General features: G+C 40.5%; 1 protein-coding gene across 2 annotated transcripts in view; it reads left to right on the top strand.

Moving 5' to 3' along the window:
* The first annotated feature begins 1,099 nt into the window (after positions 1 to 1,099).
* The window catches only part of LYPLA1 (lysophospholipase 1), a 37,640-nt gene continuing 17,818 nt past the window's right edge, over positions 1,100 to 20,921 (top strand). Inside the window, exons 1-2 of one of the 2 annotated variants that reach the window (XM_032316124.1) lie at positions 1,100 to 1,350; positions 2,261 to 2,292. In XM_032316124.1, coding sequence (XP_032172015.1) covers positions 1,282 to 1,350; positions 2,261 to 2,292 — 101 coding nt within the window. In that variant the 5' untranslated portion in view covers positions 1,100 to 1,281. Of the gene's footprint in view, positions 1,351 to 1,482; positions 1,848 to 2,260; positions 2,293 to 20,921 lie in introns of those variants that run through there. The other variant, XM_032316125.1, reaches the window with a different exon arrangement.

Below are 20,921 nucleotides of genomic sequence, written 5' to 3'. Positions count from 1 at the left end.
GCCTTTAAGTGTTTCAGTCTCTTAGCCCCTCAGAAATCCTACAGAGTGTTTGATGGGCTTTGAGCTGTCCCTGTGCCCCCCCCCAACACCCAGTGTAGAAAAGGGGCCATCCAGTCTTGTCCTTAAATCAATAGAGTGTCAATACCCATCAGTCATAAACTGTGGATCCTCGATGCAACTGATTTCCCCTCCAGCTGAGGTTTAAAGGAGGGGAATCGATGAAGTTCTAGATGAACTGATGAAGTTCTAGAACTGATGAAGTTCTAGAACCTACGTGAGGTTCGGTGGGCTGAGTTCCGGAGCCGATGGCCAAGAAAGAATTCTTGAGACATCTTTGGTGCAAAATGGTGGTTTATAAAAGCACGGGGACAGCGCCCGTGGGCAGGAAGAGCTGCTGCCCTGAGTTGTGAGGGATGGGTTGTGTACCCTGCAGTCTGGGGGAAGGTGAGGGAAAGGGAGGTTTCAATGGAGTTTTCATATGCTAAAGAGGGCCTACAAGGGGCCTACAAGGTGCCATTAACATCAAGATAGTTGGGAGATGCCTGTCTTGCAGGATTGTGATCTCTGCAAGTTAACTATTTGTTTCTTGTTTATGGCGGTCAGCGGTGCCTGAGGAATGTTACACATATTACCAGGGGAGCTGGTGGAGACGGGGTGCAAGGTGCCAGCTTTTGCTTTGTCCTCAGCCAGCTTCCTGCTCCCTCATCAAAAGTACACCCTGGTAAAGCCCCCAATGGAAATAAAGGAAAAGCTCGACTGGCCTTTGTGAGGCCGGTTCTTCCTGACCCTTACGAACCAGTATACACCCTACATTAGGAAACAAAGGAGTATCTGCGGCTGGATACGACTGCCTTTGGGGATAATTCTTTTCACTACGCGGCCCCAAGAGCGGAAGATAAAGCCAGGCTCCAGGGATCACGCTACCCGCCTGGGCCTAAGAGCCTTGGGCGGCGGGGAACTCGCACCTCGCGAGCGCTGGCGGCGGAGCAGGACAAGGTCAGCTCGGGTCGCTTCCCGTTGGCAGCCAATCAGCGGAAGGAGATGCCGGGCATTGTGACACGCGGAGGAGAGAGGGGCAGGGGCGGGGCAGGCCGATAGGCCCCTCCGAGCGCGGGCACGCGGAACCGGCGCAAGGCGGCGCGGCGCCTCAGTGGCGCGCACGCGCCTGAGCGCGCGCCCGGAGGGGCGGGCCGGGACTCGCCGCTCGCACGCCCTTGGGCCAGGGCCGGGTGTCCGCCTGTACGTTTTGCCTCCGACGCGCGCAGTCAGTGGAGCTGGTGTATGTGCGGCAATAACATGTCTGCCCCGCTTCCCGCCACCGTGCCCGCCGTCCGGAAAGCCACCGCTGCGGTGAGTGGCGGCGAGTAGGGTTCGGAGGGGCCTCTCGGCCCACTGCGGGCTACCGCCTTTGGCGCGGGTTTGGCGTCGCAGGCTGGTGAGCTACCGGTGGGTGGGGACGCTCTGCCGGGCGGGGTGCGGAGGGAGTGTGGTGAGGTGGGGAAGGCTGGCCCGGCGCCGGTCGGTGCTGTCTGGAGAGAGCGCTGGCCTCGCGGCCGGGGTGGGGGATTCGCGTCCCACTCCTCCCCTCCCACCCCCCACAGGCAGCCCCCACCCCGAGTCCTCCTCCGCCTTGCGGAGTGAGTGCGGCCCGCGGGACCCCCGGACCTTCCCCACCCCCACCACGGCCCGGGCTTGGAGGCGCTGGCGTTACTGGAGAGGCGCCCTAACCCGAGGTGGCTTTATCTCGTGTTTCTGTCTCGTTTGTGGATGAGAGAATGATTTTCTTGCCTTGCACTCTTGTTCTAAATTAAAGAAGTTGGAAGATTTCGTGTCTCACAAAATCAGAGGTACTGTTTTGGTTTTTTTCCCCCTGATGTAACTTGTGTATGAGGATCTCAAACTTGTTTTTAAACCACCCCCCTCCTTTTTGCGATGGAAAACTTCTACAGCTTTTGTGAGAGATTTCAGTGGTTTGACAAGAAAGAGACAAATTCTTTTTCTTCCAGCGTGGTTGGTGATCATTGGCACTTAACAAATGTCTGAGACCTTTAAGCGCTAAAACGCAACGTTAATTATCTTAGGAATTCAAGGAGAAGAAGTTAAGGATTTTTTTTAATGAAGAGGTCTGTAGAGATTAACTAACTTGCTGAGGGCAGTGCTCTCTAATTGTAGCATCCACCTTAACCAAAGCTTCAATGTGTAGCAAGAGTTCGGTGTGGGTTTATTTAGGCATTGCTTATTCATTTTTCCTCTTTTATAGGTGATTTTCCTTCATGGACTGGGAGATACAGGGTAGGTACCCTTATTCGTTACAGTAATGAAATGGGGTTATGCAACTGTATACTATGAAAAGTTTACTTATGGACTCTAGGAATGTAGAAAAGAAGATTGGTAGTCCTACTTACAGTCCAAGAATAAGATACAACTTTTTCTTTTTTGAAAACTCCCAGAATTTTTCTCTGATCATCTTAAATTTCTCATTTTTCAACTCATGTTCCTGGAACATACTAAAATTGCAAACTCCTTGAATTGCTGTGGGTATTAGATGCCGGAGGTGGGTAGAATGTTTGTAGAGACAGTGTGTGCAACTGAGAGCTCTACAGGAGTTAATATTTCAGGGCAGGTTGAGAAGTAGTTGATTTTGATAAGGAAGTAATAGCAGTATGAGGTGTACAGCATTCTGATTGAGTGCTTAGGTATTCCCTTAAAAGAAAAAAGCAGTGTAAGTGCAGGAGAGGCCACTGAAAGATTTGGAGTCTGATAAAACGAATTATGTTGTGCTAACTTTAGATATATGATATGTCTTTCCCTTGGGCTTTTTCTCTATTGAGATGTTTTGTTTTTAATTTAAAGCTGTGATTATCAGGGCACCTAGCTGGTTCAGTCGGGAGAGCTTGCAGCCCTTGGTCTCAGGGTGGTGAGTTCAAGCCGCACATTGGGTATGGAGCAATAACAAGCAGTGATTTTCTATTTGAAACTTGGGCAAAAGTGTTGTTACAAAATTACAGAACTGGAGGAAACCTGCAGAGTAAATGCATTTTAATAAAGTAGTAAAAATAAATAAATAAATAAACCCAAACTATTAAATCTTTACAAAGAGGCATTGCACTAGATTGTTAAAAGTGATTCCTAATCTTATTATTTTAAGATTTTATTTATTTATTTGACAGAGATCACAAATAGGCAGAGGGGCAGGCATAGAGAGAGAGGAGGAAGCCGGCTCCCTGCTGAGCAGAGAGCCCAATGTGGGGCTCCATCCCAGAACCCTGGGATCAAGACTTGAGCTGAAGGCAGAGGCTTTAACCCACTGAACCACCCAGGCACCCCATGATCCCTAATCTTTAATGCCTGCTAAAGAGAAGTACATGACACATAACCTTGTATGAAGTTAGGGAAAAGATTGCGGGACTCTTGCTGGCAATCAGGTAGTCCTGTGAAAATGACAGACCTATTTTACGATTTAACTGAAGAGAGGCTCAGAGAAGCTCTCTTTTACAACCAACCCCTTCTTGTTGCTGAGAGTTAGGGAAAGTTAGGTAGAGAGTTGCTACCCTGTAACTTTCCCATCGAGGAGATCCAGACCTGAATAATCAGTCCAAGAGAAGCAAGCTTCAGTGTAGGAAGGTTCTTTGTGGATCCCAAATTAGCTGGAATTAGCAGTGCTGGAATCTGGATCGAGTCCCACATCGGGCTCTCTGCTCGGCAGGGAGCCTGCTTCCCTTCCTCTCTCTCTGCCTGCCTCTCTGCCTACTTGTGATCTCTCGCTGTCAAATAAATAAATAAAATCTTTAAAAAAAAAAAAGAAAAGAAAAAAAATATGACAGCCAAAGTGTTCCTAGTAACCTGTATAATTAACTGTGAAACTAGTATTGAAATTAATATATTTTATTATTTATTTATTTAAAATATTTTGTTTATTTATTTGACACAGAGATCACAAGTAGGGAGAGAGGCAGGCAAAGAGAGAGAGAGAAGGAGGAGGAAGTAGGCTCTCTGCTTGGCAGGGACTGCATGCGGGACTGGATCCCAGGACCCTGAGATCATGACCTCAGCCAAAGGCAGAGGCTTAACCCACTGAGCCACCCAGGCGCCCTCAAATTAATATATTTTAGACTATACTGTATGGCATGAGATTGATCACAGTTTTCCTTCTAAAGTAAAACTGACTTGTTATGATTATGAAAATGTTACGTTTGTATTATAAAAAAATTCAGACTGTAAGTATGAGAATGAGAATTGATTTAAATCCTAAAACCCAGAGATGTGTTTTTGATAGCATTTTTAAAAATGTTTTATTTTGAATTATTTTCAAATTTATGGAAGAGTTCCAAGAATAGAGATTTCTCAATACCTTTTACTCAGATCCACTGATCTCTGTTTACTGAATGTGTTACTGTATTTGCTGAAATCCCTGAGAGGAAATTGCAGTTCCCTTGATTCTTTTTGTTTGTTTGTTTATTTGACAGAGAGAGAGTCAGCCGGAGAGAGAACACAAGCAGGGGGAGTGGGAGAGAGAGAAGCAGGTCTTCTGCAGGGCAGGGAGTCCAGACCCGGAGCTTGATCCCTGGATCTCGGGATCATGACATGAGCCACAGGCAGATGCTTAATAATTAAGCCACCTGGTCACCCCTACCTTGATTCTTTATTTCCACACCTTAGCATGTATTCCCTAAGAACAAGGAGAGTCTCATGTAACCACAGAAGAGTTATCACATTCAGGAAACTTAGCCCTTAGTTAATATTATCATCTAACATACTACATATTCAAACTTTGCAAACTGTCCCAGTAATATCCTTTATAGTAATCGCCTCTTTTGGAATCCAATTCCCAGTCACATAATGCATTTAGCTGTTATATCTCTTAAGTCAGGAACAATTCCTCAGCTCTTCTTTGTCTTTCATGACACTGACATTTGCAGAGGGTAGTCCCTGAGATCAGGTTTATTTGCCATTTCCTCATGATTAGATTCCTTAGATTAGTTTATGCACTTCTGGTACAAACTCCATATAGGCGATATGTCCTGTTCAGTGCATCATGTCAGGAGACAGATGATAGCCTTTGCCCCGTTACTGATGCTAACTTGGATCACTTGATTAAAGTGGTATTTTCCAGGTTTCTCTGCTGCAGTTATTTTTCCATTGTAGTTAAAAAGCAAGTTGTAGGGAAATACTTTCAGACTTTGTAAATTGTATGATAAACTTTCATCCAATATTTTCAGCATCCATTGGTGATTCTTGTTTGACTCAATTGTTAACATGATAGGATTGTCTAAGTCTGTCATACTTTATTAGTTTGCCCCTCCCCATTTAATACAGTCTATAGATTTGTGTAATGAGTTATATTTCATCACTGTTACTGTTTTAAATTTTTTTAACTTTTTCTTTTAAAATAACTTGAAATTTACATAAATATTGCAGAAGTAGTATTCAGATCTCCTCATATCTTTTCAGATTACCCAATTAACATTTCTGAAAAAGGGGCACCTGGGTGGCTAGTGGTTTAAAGCCTCTGCCTTCGGCTCAGGTCATGGTCCCAGGGTTCTGGGATCCAGCCTGCATCGGGCTCTCTGCTCGGCAGGGAGCCTGCTTCCCCCCTCTCTCTTTCTGCCTGCCTCTCTGCCTGCCTGTGATCTCTGTCTGTCAAATAAATAAAATCTTTAAAAAAATTTTTTTTTTCTGAAACATTTGGGCATATTGTAGAAATACTGCTTCATTACTCCATAAAATTTTAGTGTGTATTTTGTAAGCACAAGGACATTTCCACATGACCACAGTATAACCATCCATCAGGAAGTTAACATTGATCTTATGCTATCATCAAATTTCTTGGTTCTATCGCATTTTCTTGGTTTGACCCAATCGTGGCCTTTTATGGGCCCAGGATCCAATCCAGGATCACATGTTGCATTCAGTTACCATGTGTCCTTAGTGTTTCCTTCAGTCTAGAGCAGTCTTTCCTTGTCTTGCATGACCTTTACGACTGTCCTTCAGCTTGGGTTTATGTGATGTCTCCTGACTTAAGCTTTTTTGACAGGAATATCACAGAGATGTTGCTATGTTCGTCTCAGAGGATTGTATCAGGTGCACACTATGTTGATTTTCGTTCCTTTACTGATAATGTTATATTTTTTCACCTGGGTAAGGTGGTGTTTGCCCCGTTTCTCCACGGTAAAATTAATAAGGGTATTTACTTAAAAATATTTTGTGGGGAGATGCTTTGATATTATGAAAACATGTTTCTCACTGAATTTTAACCTACGGATTTAGTGTCCATTAATGATTTTTATCTGTATCTATTATTGTGATAGTTCCAGATAATGATCTTTTAAAAAAAAAATCCTTCTTTCTAGATTTATTCATTGGCAGCTCTCCCTTCTCCTTTATTATGTATGCATGTATTCATTTATTCATATTAGTGTCAAATCAGGACAGACTCTTGGATTGCTCTTTTACCCTGAGGGTTACAAATTGTTAAATCGGTCATATTTTTGATGGTCACGTCATCCTATACGTGGCTATTAGAAGCCCCTTCATCCTGCTCTGATATCTTTGGGACATGCCCCATCATACTTTGAGCACTTTCTTGCTTTCCAGTGCAGCAGGGTCTTTCCCACGATCATCTTACATTTTTCCTGCTTCAGTCCTGGGATTCAACCATTTTTTTCAAGAGCCCCGGTTCCTTTCAGTAAAGAATATTTAGGACCCAATATCTGGGTGCTTTATGTGCTAATTGGTAGAATCATTACTTCTAGATCCTTTCAATGGACAGAGCGGGAGCGTAGCTACATTAACATACATGTGTAGGCACACATCTTTATCAACTTAGATATTTTCATATATTAAAATTAGGGGGTGTATTCTAATTCCTCCAGTTCTAGTCAGCACCAGGTGTATTCTAGCCTTCCCCCCTTTCCATATTTGTAATTCTGTGAGAAACCTTGCTTCTGTTCTGGCAGTTCTGGCCAGAAGTGCACTGTGGCATTGCCTCCCACCCCCTCTAGGTGTCCCAGCCCACAGCTTTGCTTCAAACTGGTAACAACTCCTTCATCTTACCCCTGTCCCAGCTAACACATGAAAGCTCAGTTTCAGTTAAGGGGAGCAGGAAGGAGAAAAGGCCAGGTGGAAATCTTGGCCTTCTTGTAAACTTACCTTTCCTTTCATATATTGCAGGAGTTTCCGGTCTATGTTACCAATCTATGTGTGAGTTTTCTAGGCTATGGAGATTGTAAAACTTAGAAAACAAAGTTTCAAAAGAAAAAAAAATAAATAAAACAAAAGTTTCAAAGACAGAAACTGATTAAGTAGATTAAGCCTTACTGAGAGATCAATACAGAGAGTATTAAAAATAATATTGAATTGGCAACATGGGTATATTTTACGACCATTTGTTTGCAAGTCCTTATATAATCAAGAACTAAGAGAATTATAGAATGTTATTTGGAGATCATTTAGTTATAAGGACTAGGAAACTGTTCAACTAGTTTAAGCAAAAAGCGGTATTTATGGAAGGACATAAGGATAGCTGTCTTGCATATAAACTCCATGAAGGCAAAGATTTTTTTTATTTCCTTGATATATAACTGACATGCTATAAAATTCACCTGAGAACACAGGTATTTTCTATTTAACTTAACACTGCATCCCCATGGCTTGGACAGTACTGGATATGTAGAACATCTATCCATTGAGTAAATAAATGGATGAGGAATTAAGGGGGAAAACATATAATGATAATTAGTCACAAAGTATATTGTTTTCCTAGAGCTGCCATAGTTAAAAACCATAAACTAGATGGCTTCAAGCAACAGAAAATTATTTGCACAGTTAAATAGGCTAGCAGTTCAAAATCAAGGTGTCAGAAGGACTATAGAACTCCCTCAAAGGCTTTAGGGGAGAATCCTTTGCCTTTCCCAGGTTTGATGGCTCCTGGCATTCTTCGGCTTGTGGCAATATACTTCCAATCTTCTGCCTCCCTCAGACATGACCTTTTTGTTATTTATCTGTGTTCTGTTCTTTTCTTTTCTCCTTTCTTCCTTTTCTTTTTTGTTCTATTTTCCTGTTCCTTTCATCCTTCCTTCCTTTCTTCCTTTTTTATTCCTCATATCTAATAAGGACACCGGTTACTAGATTTTTTTTTTTTTTATGGTTGATATGTTATATTGACAGGCCATTTGAATAGCCTTTTTTTGTGTGTGTACAGATTTAATTTATTCGACAGAGAGAGAGAGATCACAAGTAAGCAGAGAAACAGGCAGAGAGAAGGGGGGAAGCAGGTTGCCTGCTGAGCAGAGAGCCTGATGTGGGGCTCAATCCCAGGACCCTGAGATCATGACCTGAGCCAAAGGCAGAGGCTTAACCCACTGAGCCACTCAGGCGCCCCTTGGATAGCCTTTAACAAAATAATCAGCTCTCCCAAACATCCAGACTTTTTTTTTTTCATTTTTTTAAAAAATGAAACATATATAATGTATTATTTGCCGTAGGGGTACAGGTCTGTGAATCATCAGGCTTACGTACTTAACAGCACTCACCATAGCACATACCCTTGACAATGTCCATAACCCAGCCAGCGCATCCCTACTCAGTTTGTTTTTTGAGATTAAGAGTCTCTTATGGTTTGTCTCCCTCCCAGTCCCATCTTGTTTCATTTTTTCCTTTCCTACTCCCCAAAACCCCCACTTTGCTTCTCAAATTCCTCATATCAGGGAGATCATGTGATAATTGTCTTTCTCTGATTGACTTATTTTGCTCAGCATTATACTCTCTAATTCCATCCATGTCATTGCAAATGGCAAGATTTCATTTCTTTTGATGGCTGCGTAGTATTCCATTGTGTATATATACATCACATCTTTTTTTTTTTTTTAAGATTTTATTTATTTATTTGGCACACAGAGAAGTCACAAGCAGGCAGAGAGAGAGAGGGAAGCAGGCTCCCTGCTGAGCAGAGAGCCCGATGCGGGACTTGATCCCAGGACCCTGAGATCATGACCCGAGCTGAAGGCAGAGGGTTAACCCACTGAGCCGCCCAGGCACCCCTATACACCACATCTTTATTCATTCATCTGTTGATGGACATCTAGGTTCTTTCCATAGTTTGGCTGTTGTGGACATTGCTGCTATAAACATTCGGGTGCACATGCACCTTCAGATCCCTACATTTGTATCTTTAGGGTAAATACTCAGTAATATGATTGCTGAGTCATAGGGCAGTTCTATTTTCAACTTTTTGAGGAACCTCCATGCTGTTTGAGTGGCTGCACCAGCATGCATTCCCACCAACAGTGTAGGAGGGTTCCTCTTTCTCCGCATCCTCGCCAGCATCTGTCATTTCCTGACTTGTTAATTTTAGCCATTCTGACTGGTGTGAGGTGATATCTCATTGTAGTTTAGATTTGTATTTCCCTGATGCCGAATGATGTGGAGCACTTTTTCATGTGTCTGTTGGCCATCTGGATATCTTCTTTGTAGAAATGTCTGTCCATGTCCTCTGCCCCTTTCTTGATTGGATTATTTGTTCTTTGGGTGTTGAGTTTGATAAGTTCTGTGTAGATTTTGGATACTAGCCCTTTATCTGATATGTCGTTTGCAAATATCTTCTCCCATTCTTTCTGTTGTCTTTTGGTTTTGTTGACTGTTTCCTTCGTTGTGCAAAAGCTTTTGATCTTGATGAAATCCCAATAGTTCATTTTTGCCCTTGCTTCCCTTGCCTTTGGCGTTGTTCCTAGGAAGATGTTGCTGCGGCTGAGGTCGAAGAGGTTGCTGCCTGTGTTCTCCTCAAGGATTTTGATAGATTGCTTTCTCACATTGAGGTCCTTCATCCATTTTGAGTCTATTTTCGTGTGTGGTGTAAGGAAATGGTCCAGTTTCATTTTTTTGCATGTGGCTGTCCAATTTTCTTAGCACCATTTGTTGAAGAGGCTGTCTTTTTTCCATTGGACTTTATTTTTCTGCTTTGTCAAAGATTAGTTGACCACAGAGTTGAGGGTCTGTTTCTCTATTTTGTTCCATTGATCTTTGTGTCTGTTTTTGTGCCAGTACCATTCTGTCTTGATGATTACAGCTTTATAATAGGGCTTGAAGTCTGTAATTGTGATGCCATCAACTTCGGCTTTCTTTTTCCTCATTCCTCTCGCTATTCGAGGTCTTTTCTGGTTCCATATAAATTTTAAGATTATTTGTTCCATTTATTGGAAAAAAATGATGGTATTTTGATAGGGATGGCATTAAACATGTAGATTGCTTTAGGTAGCATAGACATTTTCAGAGTATTTGTTCTTCCAATCCATGAGCATGGGATGCTTTTCCATTTCTTTGTATCTTCCTCAATTTCTTTCATGTGTACTTTATACTTTTCTGAGTATAGATTCTTGGCCTCTTTGGTTAGGTTTATTCCTAGGTATCTTACGATTTTGGGTGCAGTTATAAATGGGATCAACTCCTTAATTTCTCTTTCTTCTGTCTTGTTGTTGGTGTATAGAAATGCAACTGATTTCTATGCATTGAGTTTATTTCCTGACACTTTACTGAATTCCTGTACAAGTGCTAGCAGATTTGGAGTGAAGTCTTTTGGGTTTTCCACATAAAGTATTATATCATCTGCAAAGAGTGATAGTTTGACTACTTCTTTGCTGATTTGGATGCCTTTAATTTCTTTTTGTTGTCTGATTAGGACCTCTAGTACTGTTTGAATATCAGTGGTGATAATGGACACCCCTGCCGTGTTCCTGACCTTAGCAGCAGCTCTCAGTTTTCCTCCATTGACAATGATATTCACAGTGGGTTTTTCATAGATGGCTCTGATGATATTGAGGTATGTACCCTCTGTCCCTACACGTTGAAGGGTTTTGATCAAGAAAGGATTCTGTACTTTGTCAAATGCTTTTTCAGCATCCATTGAGAGTATCATATGGTTCTTGTTCTTTCTTTTATTAATGTATTGTATCATATTGATTTGATTTGTGGATGTTGAACCAACCTTGCAACCCTGGAATAAATGCCACTTGATCATGGTGAATATCCTTTTATTTTATAGATTTTATTTATTTATTTGACAGAGAGAGAGATCACAAGTAGGCAGAGAGGCAGACAGAGAGGGGGAAGCAGGCTCCCCACCGAGCAGAGAGCCCAGTGCAGAGCCCGATTCCCGGACCCTGAGATCGTGACCTGAACCGAAGGCAAAGGCTTAACCCACTGAGCCACCCAGGCACCCCTGAATAATCCTTTTAATGTATTGTTGGATCCTATTGGCTAGTATTTTGGTGAGAATTTTTGCATCTGTGTTGATCAAGGATATTGGTCTGTAGTTTTCTTTTTTGATGCGTTCTTTGTCTGGTTTTAGGATCAAGGTAATGCTGGCCTCGTAAAATGAATTTAGAAGTTTTCCTTCTATTTCTATTTTTTGGAACAGTTTCAGGAGAATGGGTATTAATTTTTCTTTAAATGTTTGGTAGAATTCCCCTGGGAATCCGTCTGGCCCTGGGCTCTTGTTTGTTGGGAGATTTCTGAGGACTGCTTCAATCTCCTTACTAGTTATGGGTCTGTTCAGGTTTTCTATTTCTTCCTGGTTCAGTTGTGGTAGTTTATATGTCTCTAGAAATGCATCCATTTCTTCCAGATTGCCAAATTTGTTTTCGTAGGTTGTTCAGAGTATGTTCTTATAATTGTTTGTATTTCTTTGGTGTTAGTTGTGATCTCTCCTCTTTCATTCATGATTTTATTTATTTGGGTCCTTGCTCTTTTCGTTTTGGTAAGTCTGGCCAGGGGTTTATCAGTCTTATTAGTTCTTTCAAAGAACCAGCTCCTAGTTCTGTTGATCTGTTCTACTGTTCTTTTGGTTTCTATTTCATTGGTTTCTGCTCTGATCTTTATTATTTCTCTTCTCCTGCTAGGTTTATGCTGTTCTTTCTCCAGTTTCTGTCAGTGTAGGGTTAGGTTGTGTACTTGAGACCTTTCTTGTTTCTTGAGAAAGGCTTACATCACTATATACCTTCCTCTCAGGACTGCTGTTGCTGTGTCCCACAGATTTTGAACAGTTGTGTTTTCATTTTCATTTGTTTCCATGAATTTTTTTCAGTTCTTCTTTACTTTCCTGGTTCACCCATTCACTCTTTAGAAGGATGCTCGTTAGCCTCCATGTATTTGGGTTCCTTCCAACTTTTTCTGTTGATTGAGTCTAGCTTCAGAGCATTGTGGTTTGAAAATATGCAGAGAGTGATCCCAGTCTTTTGTTACTGGTTGAGACCTGATTTGGAACCCAGGATGTGATCTATTTTGAAGAATGTTCCATGTGCACTAGAGAAGAATGTGTATTCTCTTGCTTTGGGATGGAATTTTCTAAATATATCTGAGATGTCCATTTGGTCCAGTGTATTATTTAAGGCCTTTATTTCCTTGTTTGTTTTTTGCTTGGATGATCTGTTCATTTCAGTGAGGGGTTTAGGGATGTTAAAGTCCCCTGCTATTATTGTATTATTGTTGATATGTTTCTTTGATTTTGTTATTAATCAGTTTACATATTTGGCTGCTCCCATGTTAGGGGCATAGATATTTAAAATTATTAGATCTTCTTGTTGGACTGACCCTTTGAGTATGATATGGTGTCCTTCCTCATCTCTTATTATAGTCTTTGGCATAAAATCTAATTTATCTGATATTAGGATTGCCACCCCAGGTTCTTTTGATGTCCATTAGTATGGTAAATTGTTTTCCACGCCCTCACTTTAAATCTGGAGGTGTATTTGGGTCTAAAATGAGTTTCTTGTCGACAGCATATTGATGGGTTTTCTTTTTTTATTCATTCTAATACCCTCTGTCTTTTGATTGGTGCATTTAACCTATTAACATTCAGGGTAACTATTGAAAGATACGAATTTTAGTGCCATTATATTGCCTATAGGGTAACTGTTATTGTATACTGTCTCTGTTCCTTTGTGGTCTACTATTTTTAGACTTTCTCTTTGCTTAGAGGACTCCTTTCAATATTTCCTGTAGGGCTGGTTTGTGTTTACAAATTATTTTAGTTTTGTTTGTCCTGGAAGCTTTTTATCTCTCCTGTTTTCAGTGATAACCTAGCTGGATATAGTTTTCTTGGCTACATGTTTTTTTCATTTAGTGCTTTCAGTATATCACGGCCAGTCCTTTCTGGCCTGCCAGGTCTCTATGGGTAAATCTGCTGCCAATCTAGTATTTTTACCATTCTATGTTACAGACTTCTTGTCCTGAGCTGCTTTTAAGATTTTCTCTTTGTCACTAAGACTAGTAAGTTTTACTATTAGATGATGGGTGTGGACCTGTGTTTATTGATTTTGAGGCAGGTTCTCTGTGCCTCCTGGATTTTGATGCATGTTCCATTTGCCATATTAGGGATATTCTTTACAATAATTTGCTCCAGTATACCTTCTGCCCCCCTCTCTCTTCTTCTGGAATCCGAATTATTCTAATATTGTTTTGTCTTATGGTATCACTTATCTCTTGAATTCTCCCCTCGTGGTCCAGTAGTAGTTTGTCTCTTTTTTGCTGTTTCTTTATTCTCTGTCATTTGGTCTTCTATATCACTAATTCTCTCTTCTGCCTCCTTTTCTTAGCAGTAAGAGCCTCCATTTTTTATTGTACCTCATCAATAGCTTTTTTGATTTCAGCTTGGGTAGATTTTAGTTCTTTTATTTCTCCAGAAATGGCTTTTATTTCTCCAGACAGGGTTTCTCTAATACCTTCCATGCCTCTTTCGTGGCCGACTAGCAATTCTAGATCTGACATATTACCAATGTCTGTATGGATTAGGTCCCTAGCCTTCGGTACTGCCTCTTGTTCTTTTTTTTTTTTTTTTTTTTTTTGTGGTGAGTTTTTCCACTTTGTCATTTATCCAGATAAGTATATATGAACTGGAGAACATAATACTAAAAGGGTGGCAAAGACCCCCAAAAAATGTACGCTAACCAAATCAGAAGAGACCCCAAATTGGGGGAAAAAGAAAGAAAGGGGGTAAAAAGAAATTTTTAAAAAATTTATGTATATAAAAAAAAATTTATGTATATATATTAGACTGGTGAATGGAACAGAGCCACTCACTTGGTTTTGGGTGTATTTTGGTCTCTTAGAAGAAACTACCTCCCAAAATTTTAAAGAAAAAAATAATATGTATTCAAAAATAAGGATAAACATGAACGGATGGAATATGATTGTAAAGATGAAAATACAAAAAAATTTCTGAAAAAGGAATTCATAAGTTGGTTGGAAAAAGAAAGAAGAAAAAAGTGAAGAGAATTTGCTCAGGCTGGAGACTAGAACAAAGCCCTGTGGTAGATTTAGGGTATATTTTGATCTATTAGAAGAAATGTATCCCAAAATTTTTTAGAAAAAAAAACAACAACAACAACCCTGTATGTATACAAGAAATAAAATTAGATACAACCAAGGATAAAATATGACTATAATAATGAAGGTTTAAAAAGATTTTTTTTAGAAAGGTATTGTTAAGATAAACTAGTTCTAAAACGTTAAAAGAGGAAAGAGGAAAAGTTAAAAGAATTAGAATAAGAAAAAAAATTTTTTAAATTTAATTAACTTGTCAAGATTAAAGAATCATTTGGAGAAAGCCATGAATTCCATGCTCTGGAATTCCACTGTTCTCCTTGATCAGTGAGCTTGGTCTTGGCTGTTCTTGCCATCTTCTAGGGGAGGGGCCTGTTGTAGTGATTCTCAAAATGTCTTCGCCTGAGGCGGAATTGCACCACCCTTGCCAGGGGCCGGGCTAAGTAATCTGCTTGGATTCGCTCTCAGGAGCTTTTGTTCCCTGATTGCCCTCCTGTAGAGCTCTGGAGGACAGGAATGGAAATGGCAGCCTCCCAATCTCTGCCCAGAGTAGCCAAGAGCTCGGGGCCCTAGTCCTCACTAGGCCCTTGGAGAAAAGGGGTAAATTACTCCCATCTCCCTGGTCTCAGGCGGCGCCCTGAGCTCACCCGGCCTGTGACCGAGTGTTTCTGTCTCTGGCGCACCGCCCGGTTTGGAGTCTCCAAACACTGCAGATTCCTGCCGTGCTGCTCTTTGGTGGAAGAAGGTGGGGCTCCCCAGATCTGCTATTTGTGGGGTCCCTGCTCAAAGAGCAGTGGTCTGACTGCCACAGATCACAGTTTAAGGGAACCCCGAGCTGAGAGCTCCCTCCTCTTCTCCATCTCTGTAATTGGCTTCCCCGCTGTGTACCTGCAAGCTCTGCTACACTCAGACACCCCCGATCCTTCTGTGACCCCGCAGGATCTGAGACTGCTGTGTCCCTGCGAGAACTCCACCCCCGCTTAGCCTCTGGAGTGATGTCCCTCAGCAGAGCAGACTTTTAAAAGTTCAGATTTTGTGCTCCATTGCTCCACTGCTTGCCAGGAGCCGGCCCCTCCCACCCCAGGTCTATCTTCCCATTGCTTCAGATTCACTTCTCCGCTTGTCCTTTCTTTCAGAAAGTGATCAGTTTTCTGTATCTAGAATTGCTGCTCTTCTCTCTGATCTGTTGGGTTTGTAGTTGTTGTGAATGGTTTGATAACTATCTAGCTGAACTCCTGCGACCCAATGTCATCTCAGTCTGCTACTCCTCCACCATCTTGAATGACAATCCACCAGTTACTAGATTTAGGATCCATCCTAATCTTAGAGAATCTCATCTTGATCCTTAACAGATTACATCTGTAAAGAGCCTCTTTCCAAATAAGGGCACATTTTGAGGTTCCAGATGGACAATAATTTTGTGGGGACTATCCAGTCAACTACACCAAAGGTATTCTCTCTGCTGTTTGTACCCTTGTGGTCTCTCACTTTTGGTTCTTTCTGTATATTTGCACAGTTTTCTCTGCTGACACACTTTCCTTGTCACTCCCAAATGGATCAACCCAGCTCTGACTTTTTATCAACCCTAGTTCTGGTGTTTTTTTAAGAATTTGACCCATCTTGGATGCCTTTGTGGCCCAGTCGGCTAGGTGTCTGCCTTGGGCTTGGGTCATGATCCCAGGGTCTTGGGATCAAGTCCTGTATTGGGCTCCCTGCTCAGCAGGGAGTCTTCCTCTCCCTCTACCCCTCTTCCCACTCGATGTCTCAATCTCTCTCTCTCAAATCAATAAATTATTTAAGAAAAAAAAGAATCTGGCCCATCTTGGGTCACTCTGTTCTTAGCTAGGTAGTTGGTAAGACTCACTAGGATGTGTAAGGGTAATTCTATGGCAGTGATATGCTACTTGGACACAGATGGTGATGAGTTGTGTTTCTTGTGGAATCTTTTGAGTTTTTAGTTCTACACCATTATTACTTTGGAGTAGTGAACATTATGAAAATAGAGATGTAAGTTACTTTGTAGTCTTTTCTAAAAGGACAATTCAGAAGTAAAATAGAGTGAACTTGTAATATTTCTTGGGATGTGCCTTGAAATTCACTTTCTGAACCCATAAAACCTTTGTGTGTGTCTGTTTCATTTTCTTTTTGTTTCTAATAATTAAGTGAAATATATTCTCATTGATCTAGGTTTCTGAATATTAGATTCTGTTTAACTGAAGCTCTGTGTAGACTTCTTAAATCTTGAGGTTTCCCCCGACTTTGACAATTATCAAAAGGACAAGTTATAGTCCATAATTCAGTTGTAATTATAAATTATAATTCAGACTATAATTCAGTTATAGTCAAAGATTTTTATAATCTGTGGGGACCTTTGAAATCATCTAGTACAACCAGCACAGATTATGGGTGGAAAAACTGAGAACTGGAAAGGCATTGGTTCTCATACTGTAGCATGCATAAAAGTCACATGGAAGGCTTGATTGTTGGTCCCCACCACCTGAGTTTCTGATTCACTGGGTTTGGGATTGGGCCCAGGAATTTGCATTTCTAACAAGTTCCCAGAAGATTCTGCTGGTCCTGGGACCACACTTTTAAAAGCCAGTAGACTGAACTGAGACAACACTTCTTAAAGGCACAGTGGGGACTAGAACTCAAGATTCCTATTCCTTTTTATTATTTCTTAGTATTTCTTATGTTCTTAGTATTTCTTGTGTAGAGGAGTAGTTGGCAAACAGTAGGCCACAGTTCAATTCTGGCCTGCCACTTTTTAAAAACTTACTTAATGTTATTTATTGATAATATGTAATTCACATCCATAAAAGTCACCCTTTAAAAATGTACAATCCCATAGTTTTTAGTATACTTACAGAGTTGTGCAACCATCGTTATTATGTTAATTCCAGAATATTTTCAGCATCCCAAAAGGAAATGGCATACATGTTAGCAGATAGTCCTCATTCCCTTTACTGGCAACCATTCATCTCCTTTCAGATTCTGTGGATTTGTCTGTCCTGGGTATTTCATATAAATGGAATCAGGCAATATATGACGTTTTGTGTCTAAATTCTTTCACATAGTGTGTTTTTCAGGTTCATTCATGTTGTAATGTGTACTGGTATTTTATTCCCTTTATTGCCAAATAATTTTCTGTGGAGGGGTATCCATGTATTGATCTTAGGATATACCATGTTTCTTAAATTCATCAGTTGATGAACATTTCAATTGTTTCCACTTTCTGGCTATTAGAAGTAGTGCTACTCTGAACATCCATTTGCAAGAATTTACCTAAACACAGGCTTTTAGTTCACTTGAATAATTGTTGAGTCAGTGGTAATTGTTTAACCTTTTGAGGAACTCCCAGACTGTTATCCCCAGTGGCTGTACCATTTTACATTTCTACCAATAGTGTATGAGTGTTCTGATTTCTCCACATTCTCACCAGTATTTGTTGTTACCTTTCTTTTTTTATTATAACCATCCTATTGGGTCTAAAGTATTAATCTCATTTTGGTTTTTAATTACACTTCCTAATGACTAATGATTTGGTCATCTTTTCATGTGCTTATTTGTGATTTATATATTTTCACTAAAGAAACATCTGTTCAATACCTTTGCCCTTATTTTTTTAAAATTTATTTTAAAAGATTTTATTTACTTATTTGACAGAGAAAACAAGAGAGGGAGCACAAGCAGGGGGAGTGAGAGAGGGAGAAGGGAGAAGCAGGTTCCTTGCTGAGCAAGGAGCCAGGTGCTGGGCTCCATCCCAGGACCATGAGATCTTGACCTGAGCCAAAGGCAAATGCTTAACCATCTGAGCCACCCAGGCACCCCAGAGCACAACAGTTTTTAATCCTGATAAGTTCCGGTTGATCTTTTTTTTTTTTTTTTTTTTTGGTTGCTTGTGCCTTTGGTGTTTATATCTAAGAAATCATTGTGTATCATTGGTACCAAGCTTCTCCAGTTGTTAGTCTTTTATGACATTGTGCATTTGTGCATGCTCTCAAAGCTCTTTCTCTGTTTTTATATGTATATGTATATATCTTTCTCTGTTGTTATATGTGTACGTATATACTTATTATTTGGTGATCAAAGTCTTTTTTTTAAGTCTTTGAAATCAGCCTGATAGAAGCATGATCTTCCATCATCACTAATTACTCCAGTGTTGCCCACGCGTGAGGATACTGTACCTGACCAGCATACGGCACTCCAAAGTAGGAAATCAGCATTGATCCAGTACTACCATCCAGTCCAAAGAATCCATTCAAGTTTTTCCAGCTTTCCCAATTATGTTTCCTTCCTGGTCCAAGATCCTTTCCAGTAATTTGTGCTTTATTTAGAAACAGTTTATTAGCCTTTCATATCCTTCATATTTTTAAAATGTGGAGCCTTACCTCTGTACCTTCTATAGAGTGACCCTCAGATTGAATTTAATGTCTCATGACTGGATTTAGGTCATTTATGCCTTTTTAATTCTTTTTATAATGGTTTGGGATGTAATTTGATTACCACACAATTCACCCATTTGAATTCTGAGGTGCAGTCTTTAATATATTCACAAAGCAGTGAAACCATTTTTATCACTCCAAAAGGAAACCTTGTACTCTTTTTTTTACCCCCAAGTCCCCTAGGTAACTAAGCTACTTTCTTTCCTTTTTTTTTTTTAAGATTTTATTTATTTGATAGAGAGAGACACAGCGAGAGAGGGAACACAAGCAAGGGGTGTGTGAGAGGGAGAAGCAGGCTTCCCACTAAGCGGGAGCCTGATGCAGGGCTGGATCCCAGGACCTTGGGATCATGACCTGAGCCCAAGGCAGACGCCCAAAGATTGAGCCACCCAGGTGCCCACTAAGCTACTTTATCTTTATAGATTCAGCTATCCTGGACATTTCATATAAATGGAATCATAATATAATATATGGTCTTTTGTAATTGGCTTTCTTTACTTAACATAATATTTTTAAAGTTCATGCATGTTGTAATATATATAGGAATTTTATTCCTTTTTATTGTTCATCATATTCCTTTGAGTAAAATTGCTGGGTCATATGATAACTTCATGTTACTAGCAGTATGTGAAAATTCTGCTTTCTTCCCATCCTCATTAACACTTGTTATCGTCTTTTTGATTATGGCCATCCTAGTGGATGTGAAGTGGTATCTCATTGTGGTTTTATTTGCATTTACATAATGACTAATAAAGCTGAGGATCTTTTCCTGTACATGTTGGCCATTTGTATATCTTTGGAGAAGTGTCTGTTCAGGTCCTTCACCTCTTTACTTTTAGGTTGTCTTTTTGTTTGTGGGTTTGTTTTTAAGATTTTATTTATTTATTTGACAGAAATCACAAGTAGGCAGAGAGGCAGGCAGAGAGAGAGAGGAGAAAGCAGGCTTCCTGCAGAGCAGAGAGCCCGACGATGTGATGTGGGGCTCTATCCCGGGATCTTGAGATCATGACCTGAGCTGAAGGCAGAGGCTTGACCCACAGAGCCACCCAGGTGCCCCAATTGTTTGTGGGTTTTAATAATTGTTTATGTGTTATGGATACTGCATCCTTATTGAATATGGTTTGCAAATAATTTTCCATTCTGTAGTTTATCTTTTTCTTCATAGTGCCCTCTGAAGCATAATAGTGTGGTGTTTTTTTTTTTAAGATTGTATTTATTTATTTGACAGAGAGAGAGAGATCACAAGTAGGCAGAGGCAGGTAGAGATGGGGGGGAAGCAGGCTCCCTGCTGAGCAGAGAGCTCCATGTGGGGCTCGATCCCATGATCCTGGGATCATGACCTGAGCCGAAGGCAGAGGCTTTAACCTACTGAGCCACCCAGGCGCCCCAGCATAATAGTTTTTAATTTTGATGATTAATTTTTTTTCTTCGCTGTTTGTGCTTTTAGTGTCTAAGAAGAAACCATGGCCAAATCCAACATCACAAGATTTTTATATATTTTCTTCTAGGAGTTTTATAGTTTTATCTCTTACATTTAAGTCTTCGGTACATTTTGAGTTAATTTTTTTGTATAGTGTGAGCTAGGAGTTCATCTTCATCCTGTTGCATCCCAGCTACTTTTGTTGAAAAGATTATTCTTTCCTTATTGATTTTTCTCAGGGACACCCTTTTCAGAAATAAGTTAACCATAAATGGTGGGTTTATTTCTGTATTTTCAAATCTGTTGATTTATAGATCTTTCCTTGTTTCAGTACCACTCTGTCTTTATTACTATTGCTTTATAGTAGCTTTGAAATTGGGAAGTGTGAGTCCTTAAACATTACCCTTTTTTAAGATTGTTTTGAGTCTTCTGGGTCTCTTACATGTGCAACTGAATTTTAGAATTGGCTTGTCAATTTCTGCAAAGCCAGCTGTGATTCTAATAAAGATTGCATTGACTCTGTATATCATTTTGAGAGTACTGCCACCTTAAGAATATTAAGTCTTGGACTTCTGGGTGGCTTAATTAGTTGAGCATCCAACTTTTGATTTCCCTTAAGTCATGATCTCAGGGTCCTGAGATGAGACCCTTGTCAGGCTCCACATTCAGCAGGGAATCTGCTTGAAGATTCTCTCCCTTTACCCGTCCTGCCACTTGCACACTCTTTTTCTCTACAATAAATA

The sequence above is a fragment of the Mustela erminea genome, chromosome 16 (genome assembly GCF_009829155.1).
Source record: "Mustela erminea isolate mMusErm1 chromosome 16, mMusErm1.Pri, whole genome shotgun sequence".
NCBI lineage: Eukaryota > Metazoa > Chordata > Mammalia > Carnivora > Mustelidae > Mustela > Mustela erminea.
Note: the sequence above shows the minus strand (reverse complement) of the source record. Positions and strands in the feature narration are given on the sequence as shown.